The 16,648-nt window shown below is 41.5% G+C and overlaps 1 protein-coding gene across 1 annotated transcript; it reads left to right on the top strand.

Annotated features, from left to right (window-relative positions):
* Positions 1-1,417: 1,417 nt before the first annotated feature.
* On the top strand, positions 1,418-15,083 carry enc1 (ectodermal-neural cortex 1). Its single transcript, XM_008423547.2, has 3 exons — positions 1,418-1,734; positions 7,634-9,449; positions 12,241-15,083. The coding sequence occupies exon 2, from the start codon at positions 7,640-7,642 to the stop codon at positions 9,413-9,415; it is 1,776 nt and encodes a 591-aa protein (XP_008421769.1). The 5' UTR covers positions 1,418-1,734; positions 7,634-7,639; the 3' UTR covers positions 9,416-9,449; positions 12,241-15,083.
* Positions 15,084-16,648: the final 1,565 nt, after the last annotated feature.

Genomic DNA, 16,648 nt, shown 5'->3' with positions numbered 1-16,648 from the left:
AGAATTGAGTATATTTGTTGTCTTTCTTCTTTCAATGAAAGGTATGTGATGTTATGCATCATCCAAGGTGTTATGAATGGTGCTGCTCTGTTTTAAATACCAGTTTAAAATAGAGCAAACACCATTTTAAACTGGTATTTTTTACTCGAGATTAGGTTACCATGGTGAGCTGCTTTTAGTTTCAAACTCTAATCATTTTCTCCACTAACATTGGATGCATTGGATCTAAAAGGTGAGATATTTAATTTAATTACTTTCTGTTTCTTGTTGCTGTCGCCTTGTGAGACAACCTCTCCGTCCCATCTCTATGCATGCGAGCCCCTCTTTCTCTCTTTGTCTCTCTCTTCTCTCCGTTTCGTGCGCTGAGACCGACGAGCTGATCCTCCCCTCACCGTCTCTCAGGTATGGCAATCCAGTTTTAGATTTACTAGGTGGCGCTGGCAATGGAGCAGTCATCAACAAACCAATTATTTCGGTAAAAGTGAACGTTTCAGATATTCGTAGCACTCTACGTATTCACAACTAACCTTTTTGATAACTAAATAAAAACTCTTGAATATCTAGAGCTTAATTCAGATCTCTGTTGCACTGTGTCATTTTCAAAATGAGACGACGATAATATTGTTGTGGATAACATGGATCCATTCTGGTTATAATTTTGAGTAGGATAATTTTTTTTATTGATCTCTCAAATATAAAAATGTATAATAAGTTGAAATTAGAAAAGTATTAAATATCAACTAATTTCTTTGTTAATAGCCATAAATACAGTCATTGTTTTAATTATTGATTTCTAAAAGTGCTTTTTAACTTCCAAACTCCATTCTTTAGACAGACAACAAAGTCAGTAAAAATATCATATTAATGATTATGTAATGGGTTGTTTTCTCACACACAGTTACAAACATATAACAATCCCAAACAAGATCTAGGTTTAAGTTAATTTATCGAGGACATTAAAAGCTTTCTGAATTTATAAATTGGTAATATGAGACAACTTATACAAGAAACAAATTGAAATACATTTCTGTTTTACCTTATACTTGTCGGAGGCCTGAAAGCATATATATTTTGGAGATTCGTGAACATCATCTAGGATAACAACATATTATGACTCGATTTAAAGGCCCAACAAGGATAAATTGAAAGCAGTTCTTGTAGGTCAAAGGTTACATTTGATATGTTGCAGTGCAACACACTAATAAGACTGCAGTTACATTCAAACCTCATATTTTTTAATTTGCAGTTGCGAAACGCTATAACGTAACATGGTGTCATCTTTAGTAAAAGTGCTATTCTGAAAAATGGAAATTGCATTATTGCTCTGTATAACCTGGCAAGAAACAGTCGCGGTTCTTCGATTAAATACGGAAACGGCTTGCCATAGCCATCCCGGTCCTCTCGCTGTAAACACACCCATTGATTTCAGTGGAAGCGCAGGCGGAGGAGCGACGAAGAGGAGCGGAGCAGAGCTGGAGCTGGAGGAACGCCTCCAAACAGCTTCTCCTCTTATTATTCACCTCTTCTCCACCGCATACAACCAGACCCGACGACCAGTCCGCGTATTAGCCAGAGAGCGGCTCTTCTTGCGACCTATTTGCTCGGAGATAACCAAAGGAGTCCCCCCCATCCACTCCGCGCGAGCGCATAAGGCTTTGCATCGTGGCGCTCTCACGAGTGGCATGCTCGAGCGACCCGTCGGGCACGACTGAAGTCCTTCTTTCACCCAAAGAGGTAAAAACGACAAACAATTCCTCCACATACGCGCTTTATTTTCTCCACCGACTTACGAATTTAAAGTTGCACAGAGAAAGGGGAACGGTCCGGGTCGAACGCATCAAGGTTAATGGAAGCGAATTGTTGACATTCTCATTATGTCAATATTGCTTTTATTGTTTGCATTTTACGTTTCCCCTTTATCCCCCCTCTGGATTTCTTCCTCTTTGCTGGCGGCGTAAGGTGTTTTACGCTCCCTTGTCACTTTTCTTTAATTATTATTATTTAAATCGCAGCAGCTTGGACGAGACTGTATATGAGTCTGAGTCTGTTTGAGGGTTTTTAGATCGTTCCCTGCTGCCGCTGTTCATCTGCGGTCTTTGTTGTGCGTCTCGCTCGGCAGATGCTCGGAGCTAAGTCCACATAAGCCTGGTGTTTACTTTTGAAGTTGTCTCCCTCCCCATCCCTCTCTCTTCCCGTGTCCATGGTCGACTGTGAGCACCTGGCAATGATTTCCACCAGACTGCAGCCAGACCTTTTTTTCCCCCCCCCTCTCTCTCTCTACTCCTCTCTCTCCCCCTTCCCATTCTTGTATTTCTTTCTGCATGTGGCACATAGTCTGGCTGTGCGTCTGTTGGATCTGGTTTCTTTTGAAAAGGATGAGGATGGCATTTTGCCTCTCATCCCTCTCATAGCCCAGCGAGCTACTTTCATTGTGTACGAATCCTAGAAATGTGTGTTATGTTAAATTCAAAAGGGAGACAAAAAACGGAAAAAAAAAAAAAAAAAAAAAAAAGCAAACAGGGTAAAAGAAATGCTCATCAAAACTCCAAGTATTGAAAAGACTGCATTCTGGATGCGTATCCTCACATTTTAAAGCATGAACAATAAGAAATGTTGGTGCTTTTTTCCCAGGTAGAGGCACACACAAGAGATGATTCACAAACTCAGTCATGCAGTCAATATGAAAGGACTCATTACATTGAAGAATGAAATAACAATGGAAAAGCATCACTTCCTCATACTTGCAAACGCACACCTAACGTTTTAGAGGAATTTTCCTCCTTCCAAAGCGGTCTCGTTATACCTCCCTAAACAACAGAGAGACAAGTCAGTGGAGATGCTGCTGCTCAGATTACAGTAGTTAGTTCTTGTTAGAGAAGTCTGTCAGGCTGAGCCTAATTTCTGCGTAGTGCGTACAGCATGTTCCTAACAAGGCGAGCTTTGGTCGGTGAAAGTGGTGGGATCCTAATAACATGCCATGTAAGCAGAGCAAATCCTGTAAATCTTCATCTGGCAACAACCTCAAATTTTAATGTATTTCAGAAAGATATGGCGATACATCAGGACAGTGTAGCACGTGGTTTTTACAATATTTTTTCAATTATCCATAAAGTTTGCCTTTTATTTGTATGTACCCCCTTCGAGTCTACCTACTGTCAACATTCAGAGTTTTCCCTGTATATACTGAAGAAAAGCATCCCCACAGCATGACACTGCCACCACTGCTATGTTTTACGGTGCGGACAGTTTGCGTAGGGCTAAATTTCTACTGTTGCGCCTACGAATCACTTTTCAAGTCAGCGCATGATCCGCAGATCGTTTGATACAAAACATGTCCTCCGGATATTACACAGGACTGGACATCATGCATAGAGATTAGAGTAGGAATATTAAAACAAGAACATTTTGAAGTTCTTTGACTCAAACAAACAAACATTTGGACAGCAGATTAGATTGCTAGCATTTCTGAGGAAAAAGGCCATGTCGCATTTTGTCGTTGTGAAGATGTTCTAAAGTTTTAAGCCGCGACGAGGTCAGCTCGTAGAGAAATTTACTGTGGAGTGGAAATTAAAAGCGAGATACTGAAGCTAAAGGTTATTTAGTCAAAATGCCACGATGCTGACATTTAGATTTTACCACTGCGTCTGTTTGGCTTTATTAGTGATGCAGATTCTCAGTTGTTTTTTTTCCACTTTCAGTGTGATCACTAGCTCTACTTTCATTTGACATGTGATATGTTGGGGACATATAAAGCTAAATATATCTGCTATATTAGAAAAAAGGTACATCAAGGATAACATTAAAGAAAATTTTAATATGCTCAAGTGAGACATAAATATATGCAAAATTAAAGTTTATGTCAAGTCATTTTTATTTGCATAGTACATTTCAGCCACAAGACAATTCAGAGTGCTTTAGATGATAAAAGCATATCACAATAAATTACCCCAAGATCATCCCAAAGAAGCCATTTGTGGCCTAAATAAGGAAAATTATAAAAAATATCAGAAAATGATCAGGAATGGAAAACATAGCTATAAAGCATATCAAAAAGATTCAAAATGATAATGAGACAAACCTATCTTTCATAACTAAGGCACCAATTTAAAGCAGATTTTTAAAAAATCATAAAAACACAATCACAGTTACATGAAGAGTGATTGTAATAGGACAGAAAACCATAAAACACTGGCCTAAAACACAAATCAGTGCTTGCACTGGGACTGAAAAGATGAACAAATAATAAGAAAAACTCGAAGAACAAAGTGACAGCTTCTATGACTAGATAGGGGGAAAAATGTATAATCTACTGCAGAAGGACTTGTATAGTTTAAGATGTTCATACTGGAATTTTTTTACCTTTATCCTCGTTACACATGATCATCATTGTTCAGTTAATCATATGAGCTGCAGCTGTGTTCCTGCTGAAGTCGTTTCTCTGCATGTCTGTTTCTCTGCTTCTGACGTGAACTATAGATGGCCGCATTTATTAAAATGCTAATTAATAGCATAAGCAGAACCTCGCTAATTAAGTCCCGGACTTATTAGGTTCACTTACTCAAATCAAGCTACTTACAACTTCCAATTAGAGAAGCAGAGACGGAGTGTGTACATGTGTGCGTGCGTGCGTGTGTGTGTGTGTGTGTGTGTGTGTGTGTGTGTGTGTGTAGGAGGTGGCACCTGCAGTTGAGAGACCAGGCGAGGATATTCCAATCATCGCTGATTCCAGGAGATGACGTGTGCCTCGGTCATGTCTCTGCTGGAATGCAATAAAGCCTGTTGAGCGAAGTTAGCAGTTGGTTTTATGTTTCATAAACTGCTGACAAATAATGCTGGTGCTCCCTGTGCGAAACGCACACAAACACACACCAAAGCGAGTCGGTTTACCAAGCTGTTGGGAAGGCTCCCTAATTTGGTTTCGCAAGTCATTTGAGTTCAGCATGAAACCAAAGGTTTGTTAGGTAAATCGACCCGATGAAAATCACGGACCGAGCATGTGAGGCCAGCACACGACCGTGATCTGAAAAGTTCAGAAAGTGCTTCACTTGTTAATGAAAAGAGAGATAGGATGAATATAAAGAAACTGACGAGCTGTGGCTAAGGAACTACGCTTGCAGCCAAATGCTAAGAATTACTTCTTTGTGCGTCATGAACATCAAAGCTGGAGTTCAAAGCGATTCCTTCAGAATTCACAGAGACCTAAAGCCAAAGGTAGAAGTGACAGTACTCTTCACAAATCCTCGCCGCTCTTGCATTTGCACCTACAGGCTTCACACTTGATTTCCCTCCTCACAAGGCTGCATTCTGAGGATTCTTAAGCGCATGATGCAACTTATGGAAATTGGAAACTGTCCCCTTGCCTCTCTGTACTTCAGTTCGGGAGGAATCTCTTTTGACAAACGAGGTCTTTTGAACTCAAATCTTATGCGAATGTAAAATCCCTCACCACCGACAGGTTGGTAAAACATCTGCCCTCTAACAGAACTTAAAGGGATAGTTCAGGATTTCTCCAATCAAGGATCTGTTAAAAGATGCTATAGACAGTAAAATATTAGACATTACAAAGGTTTGCCTGTTAGCATCTTCATTTAGTGTAAATCCAGTTTATCTGGTCCTGGAGGCTAAAGCTAACTGCAAGGTGGAAAGGAGCCAAAATTAAAGCAGATATTTGCCACCTTTATTAAGCTCCAATCTCAAAAAAGCCATAGTAAACTATACAAACACTATTTTATCTTTATGATTGCATTATTTTTCACAAAATATAATGATTATTTTCAAGACAAATGAAGGTAGGTTTTGGTTCACCACCGGTAGTCTTCTGGGGTGAAACGTGCAAGTATTTTGGTCAGAGTAAAGCCAACTGTAGCATATATGTCCATTCATACTCACCAGCATTACATTCTGTGCCCCTCTAATTCAAGATTTTCTGTTATTTTTTTAGTATTTTATCACCTTTTTATCTCAATAATTCATTAAAATTCTTAATTAACATGGAAGGTAAAAAATAACTTCTAGGTAAAAAATGGGGGAACATGTTGGAACATGGAGAACTTCAGTCGGACATCCGTGTCATTACTTTGATGTTTCATTCTCAGTAAGCGTTTCACTTAGGAAGATTTTTGGTGGCACACTACCTCCAACATCCATTTCCTGTGTAAATAATCATTTACTTTGGTGTAAACAACTGTCATTGCGAGCAACACTATGGTTTAAAGGCTCCTAGAAATGTATTACCTTCCATAACCTTAAAAATATTTGGCATGTTTTGAGATGGTAGAGCCACGGCCACGTGAAAGCAATGGCTTTCACATGGCTTTCCATTAGCTTTTTAGCTTGCAAGACCAACAAATATGGATTTATTCTAAATGAAGATGCCAGGAGAGATAGTAACTGCTTATGAACCTTTAACAAAACCTTGTTTCAAAAATCCTGAATCATTCCTTTAACTCTTTATTTACATATGATGGACTACACCTGTAACTAAACAAGGAAACATATAAAAATCGTCATAGCACTAGTTAATATGTAAATACTGTCATGTTAAAAAAAAGGCTCTATGTTTGTATTAAATATAAAGCATCCTTATTCTTATTGTATGACTTATGCAAAGTGAAAAATTCTAATGTCATCTTAATGCGTTAAAAAAAATAACGCCAAATATTTTGCACAGCAAAATTTAATTTTTAAAAAAGGGTTCAGAGGGCATTCACATTTTCAGTCAAGTAAACAGAAATCTGGAGCGCAGAGGGAGAAATGCATCATGCCTCACAGGTGTTTAGAAAAGGTTTTTATGGATGTTTGCGAGAGCCTTTTGCCTCCAATGTTTGGAATCCTTGGAATTCCCGGTAACTGGAAGGTTGGGAGCCGACCGAACACTGCAGCTGCTTTCTGCCAATAAGGAAACAACAAGCAAGCTGGATCCACTTGAAGCTCAGAAAGGACGACTTTAGAGCTTATGTATTACATGCAATAGTGCGAGATTGTGTGAAATTTATTGAGGAGTGTGGATTTTAGGGCAGACACAGTATGTTGATGTTTTTTTTTATGTGGATGTACAAGCTCACACAGGTTCTTGGGTGAGTGAGGGTGATCACAATGAAGAATCAAGCTCACATTTTTCTTTGAAAAACAAACTTGCATGTTTTAAAGTTTTCTCTTAAGAAATGCTCAGAGATAAAGGTCTAATATTTTCTAGAGAATACAGTTGCTCTGTCCTTGGCCAAGGACACACTGTGTACATGATGCAGTCTATTGCTGATGGAGTTTTGTTTTCCCTTTTCCAGACTGTGCATGTTTTCTCATCCTTTTATGGACACTAGCATTGAACGATTCAATATTGCCAGATCAACATCCTAGTGTTTGCATACAGCATTCACTGCTGAGAATTACATTTGTGAGGCAAATTAGGCCTATTTTACTAGCTGATTAATCTGTTTTTTTATGACTAACTTTGAAGAGAATCTTCTCTAGTAATATTTTTCTTGAGTTTATAGCCACATGAAATATAAATACACGATTTAAAAGATTAAGACTTGCCTAAAGTGTGTTATAGTAAAAGAGAATGTGTTTTATATCTGTTCTGATAGATTTTAAATATGTTGCATTCATGGGAGATTTGTTTATTTTTTTTCAGGATTCAATGAAAATGTCAGTGTGCGTCCATGAGAACCGGAAATCCCGAGCCAGCACCGGCTCCATGAACATCTACCTTTTCCACAAATCCTCCTATGCCGACAGTGTCCTCATGCACCTCAACGCTCTACGGCAGCAGAGGCTCTTTACAGACGTCCTCCTCCACGCGGGCAGCCGCTCCTTCCCCTGCCACCGTGCCGTGCTGGCCGCGTGCAGCCGCTACTTCGAGGCCATGTTCAGTGGCGGTCTGAGGGAGAGCCAGGCCAGCGAGGTCGACTTCCGAGACTCGATTCACCCGGAGGTTTTAGAGCTGCTGCTCGACTACGCATACTCATCACGGGTGGTGATCAATGAGGAGAATGCAGAGTCGCTGCTGGAGGCTGGGGACATGTTGGAGTTTCAGGACATTCGTGATGCCTGCGCCGAATTCCTGGAAAGAAACCTTCATCCGTCCAACTGTCTTGGCATGCTGTTGCTGTCTGACGCCCACCAGTGTACGAAGCTGTCAGAGCTCTCCTGGGGCATGTGTCTAAGCAACTTCCCTGCCATTTGCAAGACAGAGGACTTTCTCCAATTGCCCAAAGATATGGTAGTGCAGCTTTTGTCGCACGAGGAGCTGGAGACAGAAGATGAGAGACTGGTTTATGAAGCTGCCCTTAATTGGATTAACTATGACCTAGAAAAGAGGCACTGCTACCTCCCAGAGCTTCTGAGAACGGTTCGTCTCGCCTTGCTGCCTGCCATCTTTCTAATGGAGAATGTTTCAACAGAAGAGCTGATTAATGATCAGGCCAAAAGCAAAGAACTGGTTGATGAAGCTATTCGCTGCAAGCTGAAGATCCTCCAGAATGATGGCGTGGTCAACAGCCCGTGTGCTCGACCTAGAAAAACCAGCCATGCCCTTTTCCTGCTTGGCGGACAGACATTCATGTGTGACAAACTGTACCTGGTAGACCAGAAAGCCAAAGAGATAATCCCAAAGGCCGACATCCCCAGTCCCAGGAAGGAGTTCAGCGCCTGTGCCATTGGCTGTAAGGTGTACATCACAGGCGGGAGAGGATCAGAGAACGGCGTTTCCAAAGACGTATGGGTCTACGACACTGTGCATGAGGAATGGTCCAAAGCAGCACCTATGCTCATCGCCAGGTTTGGCCATGGCTCAGCGGAGCTGAAACACTGCCTATATGTTGTTGGAGGACACACTGCGGCGACAGGCTGTCTCCCTGCCTCTCCGTCCGTGTCGCTCAAACAAGTAGAACAGTTTGACCCAGTGGCAAACAAGTGGACCATGGTGGCACCCCTCAGAGAGGGTGTGAGCAACGCGGCAGTGGTCAGCGTGAAACTAAAGTTGTTTGCCTTCGGCGGAACCAGTGTCACCCACGACAAACTGCCCAAGGTGCAATGCTATGATCCGCAGGAAAACCGATGGACTGTGCCGGCATCCTGCCCGCAGCCGTGGCGTTACACCGCCGCTGCCGTGCTCGGGAACCAAATATTTGTCATGGGCGGGGACACCGAATTCTCAGCCTGCTCGGCTTACAAGTTCAGCAGCGAGAACTACCAGTGGACTAAAGTGGGGGACGTAACGGCCAAGCGGATGAGCTGCCAGGCTGTGGCATCGGGAAACAAACTGTACGTGGTGGGCGGGTACTTTGGTACACAGCGGTGTAAAACTCTGGACTGCTACGACCCCACACTCGATGCATGGAACAGCATCACAACTGTTCCGTACTCGCTCATCCCTACTGCCTTTGTCAGCACCTGGAAACATCTACCAGCTTGAATCTTGAACCATTGACCTGTACCTTCTCCAATAGGTAAGAGCCATGCCTTAGACTCTCTACTAAGCATTTTAACCGCCTAATTTAGGATCCCTAGACAACCAGTAAGTTTAATTAATACTAACAAGAGTTAGTATAAGAAAGGGCCTTTCAACCCTCATGTTCCAAAATATTGAGTTGATGCCAATGCTTTAGGTCGGACCCTTTTCCTTGTGCCTGTTTCAGAATGTGCAAGAGGCTGGGGTTGTGTTAGTAAAACAAGATCAAGACTAAAGTTGGTAGACCTGTTAAGTGCTTCGGTGCTTCAGTTAAGTGAGGTATGCGACTGTTTGGAAAGGCCGAAGGACAGAAAGGGTAACTGAAAGAGAATTGGATACCTTTATAGCTCCCGTAGGGGGGAAACTCTCAGAAGAAAAAAGGATCCGTAAATTAGCTGTACCACACATCACCGAGCTTCAAAACCCTGCTGTCACTAATCCAATCTCAGTTCCCCCACACCACTCCAGGCCCCGCATCTTTGATGGGGGCCGCGGGGGGAGCTGTGGTCTTTACATTGCAAAAGAGGGAGGTAGCTTGCAACTTGCGTCGGAAGCCGTTTATCATCAGCTACAAGAATAGGTGACTGAGAGAAGCGACAGCAGGGGAAGTGAGGAAGGGGAGCTGGAGAGCTTGCAGGCATAAACCCCATCCTTCACAACTCAATCACACACACACACACATCATCCTTGATAATAGTTATTTTACTCTGAAGATTTACCATTTTGTCTGCTCTTTTGATGACCTCATTCTAACCCAAACAGTCCTGCCCTGACGATAAGCAGGCCAGACGTATGTGGAGCATGGGTAGTGAGCTCACATTCCTCGTCTTTATGTTTGCACAATTCCCAGACCAATGCCCCCACACAGTAAGAAGCTGTGCAAGCAATTCTTCTTCATATTTTTTAATTTTTCCTAATGCCTTGACAGGCCTCGGCTCCTGAGAGTTAAACAAGAAGAAAGTGGAGAGACTCCTCATTCTTGTAGCTCTGCTCGTCTTCCCTCTGATAATGTTAGGAGACAGCTCAGAACAGCTCCGCTGCTCCTGCGTTGTAATGTTCCTTCCCTTCTTGAGATGAAACATTTTTTTGAACTCATTGTCCCCCCCCCTTATTTTGAGCGACTCATCTTCGAAAGGGACAGATGAGACAGGAGGTTCAAGCTAACTGTAAGCCAGAGCAACACAGCGTCCAGTGAAGTAAAAGATCCTGCTGCTAATTTCATTGAGAACTTGTTTCTCGGTGCGCCTGCCTGTCATGGCAACTGACAAAGTCCACTCAGTGAACGTGGTGAATAGAAGAAGTGAGGAGGAATGGAAAAAAAAGGCCGAGTGCTTAGGAATGAAAAGAAAAGGGAAGTATGTTTTGACCTCACAGAAGGAGATTGTAGCTAGGAGAGAGAAAGAAACAAAAAAAGAAAGAAATGCTCTGAGTTTTTTTCCAGGAGAACAATAACGAACTGTGAGAGTTTCTCCTTTCTAGATTTGTCTCTTAGAAATCGTGTAGTGGAGACAGATGGCATCATGAAATCCAGGAAAATAATAGTGTTCTACTACCTTATATAACTGAGGACAGGGCAAATAAATAAAATGAATACTCTTTATAAAAAAAACAAAACTATGCCTTGTAGTTAGGTGAAGGTACGGTATAAACTGGCTGCCAATATCAATCTATGGTTATGATTGTTACAGAAAGTACTCTGAAGCTATAAAAGTCAGAAGTTTCTCCCTAACCTCAAACTATAAATTTAACATGGCTATTGTATAAATAGTTTTTAGTTCAGTTTGCATCTTTCACACACATGGTAGTATTTTATTTATCTTATAGATGAGTGACATCAAAAAGTGTTTTGAGGACCATTAAAGGGAGCCTAAGTACCACCAGTAAGAGTTAAACCACAATTTGAAATAATGGAGAAGTTTGGTGGTTTAAAGGTTAAGAAAACAGCGTTCACATAAACACCATACCGTCTTTGCAGAGATTTGAGTTGTTCAAAATCCAGTTTGGCCATGGCCTTGTTTTTTTGACTTAGTGGCATCCCAACATTTTCTTTCTGTTTATCCAAGACGTGCAGGAGAAATTAGTTCTTTACTTCCTTCCATAGCTATTGTTTATTCAAGTTTTAGGCTAAGGAAATGTTACATATAACATACTCAGTCAATATTAATTTATATTTTTTAAGTGCCAGCATTAGAGGGATTTATTCAAATACATTTTAGCCACGTTAGCCATGAAGATGAGCTGTCAAGATAAGGTACATAATAAATAAATTCTTTAAAAATGAAAAGAGCAAAATGAAACTAACGATAAAACACGGTTAGCGTGAAGTGATGTTGGCTCAGGAGGAGATGAGGAGCTGGATGCCAGCCAGATGATTCACAGGAAACAGTTGGTGGAAGTTTGGCAGAAAATAATGCTAGACACACTACAATGTATTGTAATGTAACATGCACTGAAATTAATCACTTCCCTTGGGTTTTATCTCCTGTAAAACCACAGTGAACATCAAGGCTGCTGTTTCTCTCAACTGCTGTAGATCACAGGATGTGAATAAAAAGACACTTTCTGTGTCTCGCAATGTAAATTAAGTCAAAGAGATACTCTTTGCCCCACGCTGTTCCTCCACTGCAGTTCTTTGAAAAGACATATTTTTCAGGTTATCTGCAAATAACTTTTACTTTAATCCTAACTTAACTAACTTAACCTTTTACCTTTTGTTGCTTTTATTATATTATCCTCCTCCTCATTCGTTTTATTGGCCTGTTTAACGAGTCTTTCTTCTCTCTCCTCAGATCTCCCCGGTTTCGCGTCATCTGCTGGTCTCCTGACCACGAAGAAGCACACATTCTCTTTATCCAAAAAGAGACGCCAAGCAGCGATGTACAGATGCCCCGCATTCATCTTGGTGTTGCAAAAAATGTAAAAACAAAACCAAACAAAAAAAAAAACAGAGAAGAAGAGAAACAAAAAAGACAAACACGCAGGAGCAGAGAATCCAAAGGTGTGCAGTCGTTGAGGAAGGCGGACATCTTGCTCCGAGACACCAAACTGACCGACGCTTGCTCTGCGAGGCACAGACTCTGACCTGTGTGCACATTGTGCTTTCATGCTGCCATAGGAGTGCTGCAAACATATCATGAAAAGCTGCATTCTTCATATGTAGTCATAACAGGCTTGTGACGATCTGTGAAGTTTTCTCTATAACAAAAAAATTATAGATATATACACACACGCACACATATATAAATATATATAAATAGCATGACAAATGCTTTGGTTTGACTGAAAAAGAACAAAATCAATGGATTTTGACTGAATATCTGACTCATACACGGAAAAATGAAGGAGCAAATCTTCCCCGCTTTTGATTTTTTTTGTTTGTTTTCAAACTGTTAAAAGCTTCTAATTTATGCTTCAGACCCAGAAAAAAAAGGACATTTGCGCTTTTCTCTTACAAAAACTTTCCTGTCGCTGCCACTCATGAGGCGGATCGATGGGATTTGCGTGTGCCTGGAGGTCGTGGCCTTACGTGTGCGGCGTTTGTCGCCGACACGTTAACGCCCAATGTTTGGATTCTGCAGCGACGCCGTAAAACATCGTTTTCTCCAGACGGACCCGCCGGCTCGCCTGTTGATTCGCCGCCAAAGTCCTTTTTTCGAGCATGTTCTCTCACAGTGGTTCAGTGAAAACTGGCATGTACTCCTCAAAAAGTCTTGTCACCTTAACACAAAAAGCTGAATTTATTATCCTTTTTCGAAAAAAAAAAAAACACTTTCTTCTTGAACTTGCTGCAGTGTAGTCTTAATTTATATGGTACTGGTATACTGTGTCATGTTAATATGTTTAATCCTATTTATTTCTGTTCTGCCTGCATTCAGATGTGAATGTACGTCTGGGTTATGTCGTGCATGGCCAAGTGTTGTGTTTCATTTGGTCTCAGTGAGCTGCCTTTTGCACACTTCAGTCTTTGCCAGGAGAAACTTGCTTTTTTCCAAGACGTAGCTTCGCTGTTCACTTCTTTTCAAGTGGCTTAAAAAGAAAGAGACTTAAATTATAGAAAGAGTTGCTAACCATAAGATGGAGCATTCACTAGGGAATATGCTGGAAACTGGGATCAACTTCCAACATAAGAAGGTTTTGATTAGAAAACTAGAAAAACACACAAAAAAAAATCACATTTTTTTTCTCCCTTTCTTTGTTTTAAAAGCTTCAACTTGCTCTAAAAGGCTAATACCCACCTCCACCTACCTGCCAACACAAAGACAAATTGGGCAGTTTTGAATTTTTTTGTCTTGTCTGTCGAAATGTTAAAATTATCATTTGAAAGCTGCTATTGGCGTCTCTGCTAAGCAGCGGGCTGCAGGCTAGCCTCCTGCCCTTCAGTCACAGGGAACACAGTGATTTTTATGTATTTAACGTACATTTTTCAACGAGTCCACGAAACTAAAATTATAGACAACATTCTTATTCTTTAATCGTGTTGTTTAGCAGCACTTGCTAACGTTGCAAGTGCTGCTATTACTTTAAATATCAAAGCAACTAGATAATCTGACACCTTTTTTGAAATTGTGAGTAGAAGCTTGCACCAGCTCAAATCTAGACCAATACAAGGCTTAATTGGTAAAAAAAAAAAAAAAACCTTCATATCTTGCTAATTATGAAAGCCCAAAAGAAAAGATAGGATGGCACGATGACAGATTGACCTCGACATGGTTGAGAATTTGGCAGTGTTTGCAGCTGTCCCAAGGACAGCAGAGGCTGTGTGACACGTGCCAACTTGGCTCCCTGAGAGTGAACCTGTGGTCCCGTTAGCTGTTTGAGTTTGGCTCCGAATGCTGTGTAACGTTAAGGGCAGACACCGCAGTGCTTTTCACCATAAAAAAAAAAAAAAAACACACATTCAGTGAAGCAAGTTTCTGCAAACCAAAAAAAAAACAGCAGCAACAAAAGTCTTAACATATCTGCTAACATCTTCTCAATGTTTTTGTCTGTTTGTCTGTCTAGGTGACCTGAACATGTTGCATTTGCATTGTCAAATTCATTCACATTGTAAAAGGTTTTGTCTTGGTGGAATTGGTGTATTTTGTTTCAGATCTTCATCCTTTAAGACCCCCACATATCCCACTTTCCATTCACATCCAGTGGAAATCATCCCCCTGTAAAGTGCCGCTCAGCCCTCCTTCGGCCATTCACAAAATTCCTCCTATTGTGAATTTGAAGACTTGTGTGACGACCATTGAGGCTCTGTAACGTCCACCACATCCAGTCGCTGAATTAAGAGACTCCAACCCAACCAATCAGATAAGGACATTTCTCCCCCTCCCCTCCACACATAAGTCTCCCTGGCAACAGTGAGCAATGAATGCCCCTTCAATTTGCACCTAATTGCTGAGCGGCATTTCCACCGATTTATTTTTTCCCCCCCATCTCGTCGTCTTGAGCTTTCACAGAAAGTGGTAAACGAGACGGGACGATTCTGTCAGTGTGCATCGGATTTCTCTTATTTGATCAAGTAAAAGTTTTGTTTCGATTTTTTACGGTGTTATTTTGTTACATTTGATTCTTTTTTCTTTCTTTTTCACAATGTGAAATTCATGGCTAATAAACATAAAGAGTTTTTTCCTCTTGACTGTAACATTCCGCCTCGGTTTCTTCATTACGAAGGCGATTTGTCTGTCTGCGCATGTTAATGTCACCGCGCCGATTTAGCGGACGAAAGCAGCTTCCAACTCGCTCATTACCGCATGTCTCGCATATTTAGGCAGCTTTCAAATGAGCCAAAGTGTCTTGAGGTATTTAGGGCACTATATCATGCGTACAGGTTTTGTTCCGCCGAAAAGGGAGGGATTGAAATAGTCTTATCTATGCCTCTGGCTTCTAAGCTTCCCCTGCACAAGGATGGGTTAAAAAACAGCCAGATACTTTCCCTTTCTCTGTCAAGTCACCTTGGCAACGGCAACCTTTATCTGCAAGGAGGTGGGGGGTTGAGGATGACATGAAATCTTAAAAAGCACCTCTCCCTCATCCCCTCCAATGGAAAGCCTTCCCTATCAGTCTAACGCATTGCAAGGCATGGAGTCTACGTCTCTAGCAGGTCCACCATCATTCTGTTAGTTAATGACTCCACTTGCCACATTCCTCTAGCTGTAGAGGAGCCCGTTCGCTTGTTGACATTCTTGGCCACGACTCGACTCCTGACCGACGAGACGTGTTCAAGAAGCACCGGTTTTAGTCGTTCGTGACCCCCGAGCAAACGAGATCCACTCCTTTTTTTTTTTTTTTGCTTTTTTTTTTTGCTGTCAGGAGTGTCTGCGGATTGGGAAATCTGTTTTCGTTTCTGACGATCACAGTGCCTTTCGAGATGGTGCAATAAGCTGCTGAAATCCAAGCCTGGGCTATTTTAGTCCTGCTTTTCTCAAGCACCGTGAGAGCCGGAGAGAATTAAAAAAAGAAAAAAAGGAGGGGGTTGACACTCAAGGTGAAATGTGGACGGCTCTGTGTGTGGGAGGCCCCTCTCTCTGTAGCTCTGTGTGATCCCAAAGTCCCCCCATTAATCAAGACAGGAAGTTGGACTTCCTGACAGCCAGGAAGTAGGTCTTAAACCCCCCCTACCCTTTTCCACCCCCGTCATCCAGAACATACTGCGGACGGCCTGACCCTTCAGCACTGTGAATCCTCCGTGCGCTCTTGGCTTATGCGGAGTTTGGCCAAACACACTCAACTCTTGGCGTTTTGTGTGGGCAGCATGCATGTGTGGCCCGGAGTGATGAAAACAAAGTACCTTATAATGTCAATGTTGCTAGGCAACACAAGTAGTGGCCCTGACTCAGTCACACATGAAAACACTGGCAGCTTAAAAGCCACCTTTGGGTACTCTTAATTTCTCACAAATAGACGTAGATATGTTTTAAATTTTCACCAAAGTGCTCAAAATGATAGCAGTCCAGCATCACTGCTTTGGTAGACATTTTATTTCTTTGTGGCAAGCAATTTGCTAACAGATGCAGCAGACGCAATTTACTCTGACTTTTTCATCGTGTGAAAAATGGGTCGTTTTTTAATGACAAAGGCAAAAGGAACGTAATGTCATAGAAAATAAAATAATTGATTAGAAATATCCTATATTGTACAATTTGGGCACACCAGCAGCAAAGTGACAGGCAAAATGGAAGCAGGCAGATTCAGGTGAAGGTAAAAATA

Source organism: Poecilia reticulata, linkage group LG12 (assembly GCF_000633615.1).
Source record: "Poecilia reticulata strain Guanapo linkage group LG12, Guppy_female_1.0+MT, whole genome shotgun sequence".
Lineage (NCBI taxonomy): Eukaryota > Metazoa > Chordata > Actinopteri > Cyprinodontiformes > Poeciliidae > Poecilia > Poecilia reticulata.
Note: the sequence above shows the minus strand (reverse complement) of the source record. Positions and strands in the feature narration are given on the sequence as shown.